At 44.3% G+C, this 10,100-nt stretch overlaps 1 protein-coding gene across 1 annotated transcript in view; it reads left to right on the top strand.

The window, feature by feature from the left end:
* Positions 1-415: 415 nt before the first annotated feature.
* Positions 416-10,100, top strand: part of sox5 (SRY-box transcription factor 5) — a 76,742-nt gene continuing 67,057 nt past the window's right edge. The window contains exons 1-2 of the mRNA XM_070928681.1: positions 416-561; positions 8,945-9,144. Of these exons, the coding sequence (XP_070784782.1) occupies positions 416-561; positions 8,945-9,144 (346 nt within the window). The remainder of the gene's footprint in view (positions 562-8,944; positions 9,145-10,100) is intronic.

Here is a 10,100-nt window from a genome sequence, read left to right as displayed (position 1 = left end):
CTGTAAGTCCTGAGAGTGTGTTTAAAGGTCTGCCAAGGAGCTGGATGCTCACAAACCGACTAAGGGGGGACATTGTGTGGAGTTGCACTGCGAGAGCTCTGTTGACTGAATGTGCTAAATGTGTGACCAAAAAAAAAAAATCCAGAGAAAGGAGAAGGAAGAAAATTGCAGGTTGATGAGCTGAAAGGGGTTTGGTGAAAACCTGCTGGAAGGACACTAAGCCCACAGAAAAGTGGGTTAAAACACACGATCCAGGAGTAAACAGGAACTAGTTTTAACTCCATACTCTCTGTTGCCACCATCATCCCCAGTCTCCAGTCGTCAACATATTATATCATCCTTTGAATATTACTCACTCTTCCTCCTGTTTTTCCTCCTCTCTCTGTCTTTCTATCTCCCTTCCTTTTTTTCCAGGATGTCTTCCAAGCGACCAGCCTCTCCATATGGGGGGACAGATGGAGAGGTAACCATGGCAACCAGCAGACAGCGAATGGAGGATGAGGAGAGCGAGGGACTGGGCGGTGTCATCCACCTCCCCCTGGCCTCCTACTGCGGCAAGGTGTCCCCTCGCTCGCCCCCCAACCGCAACTTGGACAGCCCCCCCAACATGGTAAGGACGGCTATTGTTTTTTTGCATCCAGTCTCGCTTATTGTTTCTCAGGGTGCGAGCGTCCACCTATGGGTGCCTGCGGCCTTAAGCGCTGACTCAGGGTCACTCTTTGAAACAGGTGCAACATTTTGAAGATGTTTCTAACTGGTGTGACCCACAGAAGTGTTACTGCTTCAGTAGTCACTTTACTTTTGTCTCATTTAGGAAACTTTATTCCTGTTGAAAACTTAAAAAAAAAAAGTTTCAGTATTTGCATAAAAAAAGACATTAGCTAAAAATGATAGATACAATCTCCAATTTCCCATTATTCCATCTTGCACCTCATGCCAATAAATACACCAAAAAATTTCTCAAAGTCATAACTCAGTCAAATCTCAACAAACTGACATGATACACATATTTTTAGATTTAGTGTGAAGACACTTTCTGGGGATATTATTGTCCCCAGTGTCCATCGAGAATAAATGTTCATAAATCCGCTTAGAAATCATAGAAAAGAAGACGCTTCTTTTTCTTTTTCTTCCCAGAACTTGTTGGAATGTTATAGTAATGTGTACACTGCAAACAGGACCTGTTAATAGCCAATTCAGGATACTTTTAATGGTGCTTGTTTGCCAAAATGTAAACAATATTTGTCATGTTGCACTATCAATGTTTACATTTACAATTTACATTACTAAGGCTCAGAATGTAAAGATATTTGTGTTGTGTTGAAAACCTGCAGACAGTAGGGATAGTGGGCACTGAGGACAAGCGTAGCTCTTTGTCCTCCTAAAACATAAAATAATGTTTTATATTTGTGGATGTATTCAATAACTTCAATGACCTTGTTTATTTGTTACCTTTTTAAATGGGTATATAATGTAGTTTCAGGAGTGAAACGTGTCCAAAATAACTCAAATTGTGTTGCTTTTGTGGAATTTCCAGTCATTTCAAGTAAACAGTAATATTTCTGCATTTTTAAAACAACATGAATGCTTACTCAGGATCTCAACCTCCTCTTTGGCTTTGGTATGTTGTTTACTCCTCTAATGGTGACGTTTGAACCCCATCACAAAAAAACTGCACAAATTTCAACAATGAGGAAAAGAAATCTATGGATATTCGTTTGGTGATTCACGATAGACATGAAAAGAGTGAGATTTCTAAAGAGGCAGAAATTAACTTTCTCCGCGAGTGAAAGGCAGTTTGGTGCTGGGAGCTCGAAAATGGGGAAAAAAAGTGAAGGTTCAAGGCTACTGTTTGGGTGTCACGTGTTTTTGCTTTTATGTGCGCGCGCCACCAGCCGCCGCCTTGAGCCCATTTGATGCACAGTTGCGTGACTGCAAAATGTGAGGCATTGCAGTGAGTCATTTTCTTCAGGATGAAGTGTGACATTGTGTGGTGGTGCTGTATGTATGGCTCTGTACGTGCATGTGTGTGCGTATTTGTACAGTTGAATTGCATCTTCTGTGTGATTCATGTTAAATATTAGGGTAGGCCTCGCAGTATATGGGCTTATTGTAAACTTCTGTCAGTTGACGTGCACGCGCGTGTGTTTGTGTGTAAGCACACAGCTATGTGTGCATTTTTAAGATGACTGTTTTCCTGCATGTGACTCATTCCACATTCTTTACAGGTGGTGTGATTTACAATGCATGTTCAGTAGGGTATTACATGTTGCTGCTATGCATTATTTAGTTTTTTTAAATCATGTTTGCACAACAAAATGTTGATTGTCCACCACGAGAAACATGTTATTAACAATTTAGGGCAAAGGATTTTGTCTTGTCATGTGTTCGTACCAAAACGCTTTATTGTGTGTTTTCACTTTGCGTGCGTATGCCAGGGCACAACACACTGTCTTCCCTTCTCCTGGGCCCTCCCCTTGATACACACCTTGTCACAGCGGCGCTCCGATAACAACCGTCGACCTTTCCCCCATACTGACGATAAATGCTCTGCGTGCTGTAAAACAATGAAACAGTGCTTAGGAGCTGTAATGGAAAGCTAATTCTGTAATTAGCCCGCTGATTAGCCCGCAGGCCCCTCCCACGGTGGACTCATGTGTGGCGGGCGCCGACTGTAAACCAAAGTCCTGGGACCGTGGGGGAACACACAGGCATGCAAACACACACGCACACACGCGCACACACACACACACACACACTCTGGGTTATCTGTTGTTGTTGAGGACAGTGATTAGATCATTCCTGGTTCATTTATACAGATTCATCTTTTGTATTTACACTATATAAAATAAAACATCGGTCTTTAAGCAAATATACAAACATTATTATCATTCATATTTGGTACAGAATTGGCCTCATCACTGTCATTATGAAGGGACTCCTTAAATATCCTCAGAATGACACACAACTACTTTCTGGTCCATTCATTGACAGCAGAAGGGACACAGCATTGATGTGTGTGTTTCTGTGTGTTGGAAGGACTTGTGTTGTTAGGAAAGAGGGGTGGGGGGTGTCTCATACACAGAGTAATAGCTGATGTAGCTTATTAAGCGGGTGTGTGTCTAGCGGGTGGGATGGGGGCTTATCCGACTGCCGGCTTGGCATGTTGTAAGATGTGTATTAAGTTTTTTCTTTTTTGGGGGTGGGGTGGGCAGGGGGTTTACAGCACCAATCCCTTTGCCGCTGACTGTCAGTGAAGAGTGGATGAAGAGAAAAAGAGAGAGAAATGAAGAGGGAGATTTACAATGTGGAGGGGGTGTTTGTGGGACTCTAAAGGGGTGGGGGTCTGGGGGGTCTGTCTCTCTCAGGGCAATTCTCGTAAAGTGATAGGGGGAAGTAAATGGCTCATCGGCGACCGGTTGACTTGGAAGTGAGGCAGCGGGGGAGAGCGAGAGGAGAGAGAGGGGGGTGTGGTGGGGGGGCGAGATTACAGCTTTATCTTGTCATAGTAAATTAACACGGCGGAGGAGAAGCACTCGGCTACACACTGACCTCTTCATCCCGCCTGCCTCGCCTGCCTGCTCGGCTTTGGCCCGGCCGCTTTACCTGCCTGCTGCAGTTGTACAGCTCCACACACACACACACACACACACACACACACACACACACACACACACATACACACACACGCACACACACACACACACATAGAAAAAGCAGCACTCACACATTTTAAAAAGCTGAAAGGGGCCAGATTATTCACTTTTTAAAAATGTTGTTTTTGTACAATCCCTGGCTCCAGATAAGAATACTGCTGCTCATAATGGGTTGCAAATGAATGTATGAATGTTTAGCTAAAAGGGTGTTTTATTAAATGTGAAGTTCTCACTGTGCTGGTGGACCCTGATTGGCTGAGTGCAGCTCAGTTCAAATGCCTGATGGGAAGGATTTTAGCAGTAGTTCAGTGAGGTCAGCCAATCAACTCTAAACCCACTTATGAGAAGAACCGCAGATGGATTCTTAACTTTATTCACTAGTCAACAACTAAAATCATAACAGGGTGCCTTTACGGCCTTAGTGCAAGTACAGATGTTTTAATACATTTCCTTCTTGCTTGCTTTCTTCTAGATCTTTTGTGTTTTTTCACATCAGGCACAGGCTAGCATCTTCTCTCATAAATGTGTTAATGGGCAAACACTAATTATTTCATTAACAGGCACGATATATGCTAACACCATAGAAAACTATAAAGATATTTCATCAGGCATTATTTCTTATTCTTTTTCCTCTCTCGCTTCCCCTCTTTTTGTGTAATTTGTATGTGTGATTATATGTGTGTGTGTGTGTGTGTGTGTGTGTGTGTATGTGAATTTGACAGATTTAACACAGTCATTGAGCAGTCTTGAGACACAGTGGTCACACTTAATTTCTCATGCCAGTGATGCACTAATGAATCAACACACGCTTGCCTGTCAACAGCAAGGGGTCGTGGTAAAATACACTGCCGAACATTTTAGCCAAAACTGCCGTTTAAAATATGGAAAATACAGCTGCATGTTTTTAGATAAGGAGAGGGCAAGTGTGTAATTGTTGGACAATAAGTTTAAATATACAATTACAATTAGGACATTAACATTTGTCAAGTAATTCAAGGGCAATTTCTGTATTTTTTTTTAATAACCATTGATTTTAATATGCTAAAATAATTATCTATTTGGTACTTTTTTTTTTTTAATTTGGGGGTTTCTAAGGAAGAGCTCAAACATATTGTGGGAACAGGAGGATAAAAGTAATGTGTGTGTTTGCTTGCTTGTCCCAGCCTGAGGGACCTCAAAGTCAAAACTGACAGTGTCTGTGTTTAGCCATGGCATGTAAAGGGATTTGCTGCATGTGTGTGTGTGTGTGTGTGTGTTTGGCAGTGTATCGGAGGTGCGTTAAGTGTATGTCGTGGAGATTGGCAGCTCTGGCGCAGAGCTAAGTCTTTACCCCCCTGCAGGAGTGATCAGTGACATTCTCTTGGTGTGTATTTGTGTGTGTGAGTGTGTATTTTACTTGAGCAGCTGTTTCCAGTTCTTCCTACTGCCACATTGTCCATGCCATGATCCACAACGACGCGCCAAGCATCAAATACTGTTTTTCACACATACACCTTGCACAGCCCGAGACATGTCAGGCTATGGGAGAGAGAGAGAGAGAGAGAGAGGGAGAGGGAGACAGAGAGAGAAAGTCTCTTCTGTCGGGCAACAGAGAAGGAGGAAGGGAAGAAGACGAAGAAATCAAAAAAAAAGAAAAAAAAGAACATGAACAGCGGCATCTGTGCTGGCTGTAGGAAAAAAAACAGCATTTGGATTTTTTTTTTTCTCCCTCTTTTTCTGGCAAGAGTTACGTGTTTTTAAACCAACCTCCCCTCACAGATGAGCTTAAGAAGACAAAAGTTGTTTAATTCGGTTCCATTGCAGAGGCAGTAAAAGGATAAAGAGAGTGAGGCGCAATTTTTACTTTGTTCCAGTCATTTTGGAAGAGAATTGACATCTGCAAACTAAAGGCAGAACCGCCCACACTGCCAGCCTGCCACATCCAGTGCATATAAATACATATATGCAGGCACTCGCACATTAACACACACACACACACACACACACACACACCTACAGGCTATGTGCACTCACAGTGTCACACATATACGCTAGGAAATGGTGGAAAAATCTGCTCACTCACATGCACTGAGAGGAGGGCATGAACGTTTACAGTATCCAGAATTTTCTGTTTGTACTTATGAATAAATGCATGTTGATGAGAAAAGTTTTGCAACCCGTGTTATTGGAGGGAACATGTCGCCGCGCACGCACGTCGGCCGAGTGACACCCGTTTACAATGGAGAATCTGTCCTGTCTTTTTGATCCCTCTGTCTCGGACTTCACGAGATCACCAGGGTAAAAATGTCAGCAGGGCACACGGATTATATGCTGGGAGGTTGATGGGGGGGGGGAAATCATAAGCCATTTAAGTTGCCTTCGGGATAAGGCTGTCTGTCTGACTGCACACATAAATAATGTCATGGGCCCTAATTTACCAGATCTTTGAAGAAGCCACGGCTCCCTGCTAATTCCCTTTGATTGGGAAATGACCTTCATTGTTGGACGCAGTGAGATGACATCTCCCTGGCAGATCCTTCGACAGAGCAAAGAGATCCGACAACCCCTCACCCCCCCAACTCCATCCTTCCCCCCCTTCTCACCCTCCATCTTCCTCCCTTATTCCCGTTCTGTTTGTTTTGTTTGCGCGACATCTTTCTCGAAAGAAAGAGTGCGGCTGTTTTAAGTAGGCGCTGGATTAGATAAATGGGATGTGACAGGTGTGACCGCTGCCTTCAAGATGCCTGCCTTCCTCTCTCTCTCTCTCTCTTTCTCCGCGCATCTCTCTGTCAACTCTCTCTCTCTCATTTCCTCTAATAACATCGCCTCTCTCTCTTTCTCTCCTTCGCCTTTCGCTCTTTCTGCCTTTCTTTGACTTCTACCCACTTACACTCCTTCTCTCCCTCTGTCTCGCTGCATTTGCATGTCGTGCCGGCGCTGATGCAACTCATAATCACAAAGCCGCTCATTTGAAGTCTGAATTTCCCTAATCTGAAGAACAGGAGACGGCGAAGGAGGAAACGAAGCACAACAAAGAAAGACAGGAGCAGGTCGAGCTATCACTCGGTCAGGTGGTGAGAGGAGAAGAGTAAAGTCTTTCAGCACTTTAAGATCACAAGACGCTTCCCCAGCGCGGCAGTGCCCGCAGCCAGTGTGTTTGAAGCCTCAATAGCGACTGATTGAAGCCTCATCGCCCCATCGCATACATGCGACTGTTACAGCCATATCATCGCTGTCACACTCTGTCCCCTCCATCACAATGCATGTGCAAGAACGCAGAGGAGAGAATTAGTGAATTATTGAGCGTGCTGACTTATTCAGAGTGTGGAAACACACAAAGCCAAAGAGAGAGAGAGTCAGTGAAGTGTAGAAAACACCAAGTGATAATGGTCTGCTGTACCTCTCATACAGTGTTTGGCCACTGACAATGAAAGCGTCGTCAATATTGAAAGCTTCTGCCCGGCTTTATTCTCTCAATAGAACACAGAGGAAAGATTTGGGACTTTAGTCTAGAGTTTTTTTTTCTCTTCTGCTCAAATTGGATGCCTTTATAAAAAATCCCTTTGCCTATAGGATAGCAAAGAAAAGTATCTGGGGTCATCCGGGGTCCAGATGACTTCATTGTGGACTGTGATCTCGGTATTAAGTTCCACTTCCACCAGCAGCCTGCGAGTTAATGATTAGAAAACTATCTCCGCCTTAATACGCTGTAATGTCATTAATACAGCTTGAATGTAGGACTGTCTCTCTCTGTTTCTCTGTCTCTGTGTGTCTCCCACACATGAACACCCACGCACAGACAAACAGAGGTACTGTATGTGTGCCGCTGTCCCAGGTGGCGCGCTCCATATTGTAGTGAGATTAGCCAAAGATTAACCCTGTGGACTATTGACCCTCCTGTCTACAAAGAGCTGAGCTGACAGACTGCCTCACTTTGTTTCTGTAATTAAAGAGCACAACACACACCTTAACACACCTGTACGTGCATGTGGGGGGGGGGGGTACTGTGTGTGCCTACGTGTCTGTCGATGCATTCGGATGCATGTGTGCAGTATGGACGCTCATTTTTACATGTATGTGTGGGAAGGAGACGGTGCGTGTTCTCGTTTGAAGCTGATGCCGTCCTTCCTCTCTGTGTCACTGTTAATTGGGCTTAGCCGGCATTGAGTCTATCATGCTAGCCAAACAAACACAGGTTTTATTGGGTCAAAGATTAAGACGCTACAAGTTACTTACCATTCAGCTGCGGCCGTGAGGTATTTTCTTCCTGTTCGTCCACCTTTATCAAACGTATCATTTGATAATAATAACTTAAAGACCCCCGCTGGGCAAGTTCTCCTTCCTTCTACTCCTACTCCTACTTAACTGAAAAAGTCCATTCTCAGTCTATGTGAAGGTTGATACATACATCATTCTGCAGGGTGTAGCTAAATCATCCAAGAGAACAATAAGCTAAACCCATTTTGGAGTGGAGGGGGACTTTAATCGACCAAAAACAGGAATTTAGGAATTTTGTGTACTTTTGTAAAATGTTATTTCCAGAGGTCATTAAACTCAACGTGTTAAAGACTGTGTAAACTTTAGACGTCAGACAGTAGGATAATTATTCATCACGACAGCTTGGCAAAAGGCACAGAGCTTTACAGTGAGCTGTATATATTATATTTGTAGCTGTCATGCTGATTGTTGTTTTGTCAGCCCTTTCATGAGTTTATGGAAATGACTTGACACCGCTCCAAAGCTTTGTTTTTTTGTTTTTTTTTTGAAAAGGGATCTCTTTTTTTGTGTGTTGATTTTCATGTTTGATGGAGTTGCATCCTCAGCATTAATTGTCAGGAATCTTAGGACAAAAGTAGTGCAGCACTGAAACTTGGGCTTTGGTACAGTAGCGTTGGACGCCGCTCAAAGCCGCGCCGCTGAAGGCTTTGTAATGAAGAGTTAGCGTGACTCTAAGAGTGCGCGGAGTCTTTTGCTGTTGTTTCATGTGCTCGTTCTGTCAAGTACCTCCAAGTCAGTCAAATGCAGATTCCAGAGGATGTGAGCGGGAGAGAAGAAGTATGCCCTAACTTGAGATAACTGGCCAGGGATGACAGTTGGTTGCATTGAGCTATGAGAAGAGAAGAAAGGGAGCAAGAGAAGGAGAGAAGGATGGAGATAATGAGTGGGTGTGTGCCAGCTCCTCCCTCTCCGCCTCCTTTTTTTTCATCTATAGTTTGTTTATTTATGTCTTAAAGTTTCGTCATTTTTGAATCTAACAATTTATCTTCCTCTCCTCCTTCCCTCCAGGAGCAGGATGGCACTAAGGGGAGCTCTCTGAGTCCTTACCCCCAGCACATTGCTACCTCACCGGGCAAAGAGGAAGGTGGAGGCGGGGGGCGGCCCTGCAGCGACGGGGGCTCGGCCACGGGCACCCTTGGGACCCCCGAGAGACGCAAGGGCAGCCTGGCAGATGTGGTGGACACACTGAAACAACGCAAGATGGAGGAGCTGATCAAGAACGAGCCAGAAGGTCAGTGATGAAAGGGGACGCTTGTGCGGCCAGATGTGTGATCTGCAACTCCCCGCCATCTCTCTGGCTTCACGCCGCTCTTTTATCACTCTCTGTTGTCCTTTCTCTCTTCTTCTCTCTGTCTGTCTTCTCTATCACTCCCTCCCTCTCTCTCTCTCTCTCTCTGTTATGAACCCATACACATTCAGATGAGAGGCGAGCCTTTGTTTTTCCAGCACACAGACAGCATCAGCTGTTTGGGCCTATTGTCCACCATGCTTTGCATATTTATCACAACCTGACAAATAGGCTGTGTGTGTGTAGTGTGTGTGCGTGCACGTGTTCTTGTGTGTGCAGTGTATGCTCGTGTGAAAAGACTGCTAACACACTTTGATATCTTAACAAATCTCCAAATGTCTCCCGGCTTTTATATCAAGGGAGGGACACTCACATTAAGGTTTGTTTCTGCTCAATAATCACTGAGTGGTTAAATGCATCTAACGACCTACTACCTTTGTAACCTTTGGGACAATTCTCTCTCAGCCCTCAGATAAAGATTTCACACACTGTTGAAGAGACTCAACCAGATTTTTGCCCAGGGCTACATAGCTTAGCTCGATTAGCCCCCACATTTCATTGTCAAGTTTAGCCTTGGGCTAACAGTCGGAGTCAAGAGATAAAATTAGCCCATGGCCAACTCTAATTTCCATCGGGCAGATACAGTAAATGGGGGCTTAAGTCACTATGAAATGCATGTGATAGTGATAATGTGATAAGGGGATTACCAACAGGTGTCCATCTGATGGGGTAATATAAATAACGTAGGGCTTTATTGGTGGGAGTGTCTTTCGTGTGCTACACAGGGAGGTGAGTATTTCAGAATAGGCACCTGAAGCTGGTGGGGATTTGCTGCCTTGCTCAAGGGCACGTAAGCAAAGCAGATTAGAGGTCTTTATGGGTCCAAACCTACCCAAACC

This window comes from Enoplosus armatus, chromosome 22 (genome assembly GCF_043641665.1).
Source record: "Enoplosus armatus isolate fEnoArm2 chromosome 22, fEnoArm2.hap1, whole genome shotgun sequence".
Lineage (NCBI taxonomy): Eukaryota > Metazoa > Chordata > Actinopteri > Centrarchiformes > Enoplosidae > Enoplosus > Enoplosus armatus.
Note: the sequence above shows the minus strand (reverse complement) of the source record. Positions and strands in the feature narration are given on the sequence as shown.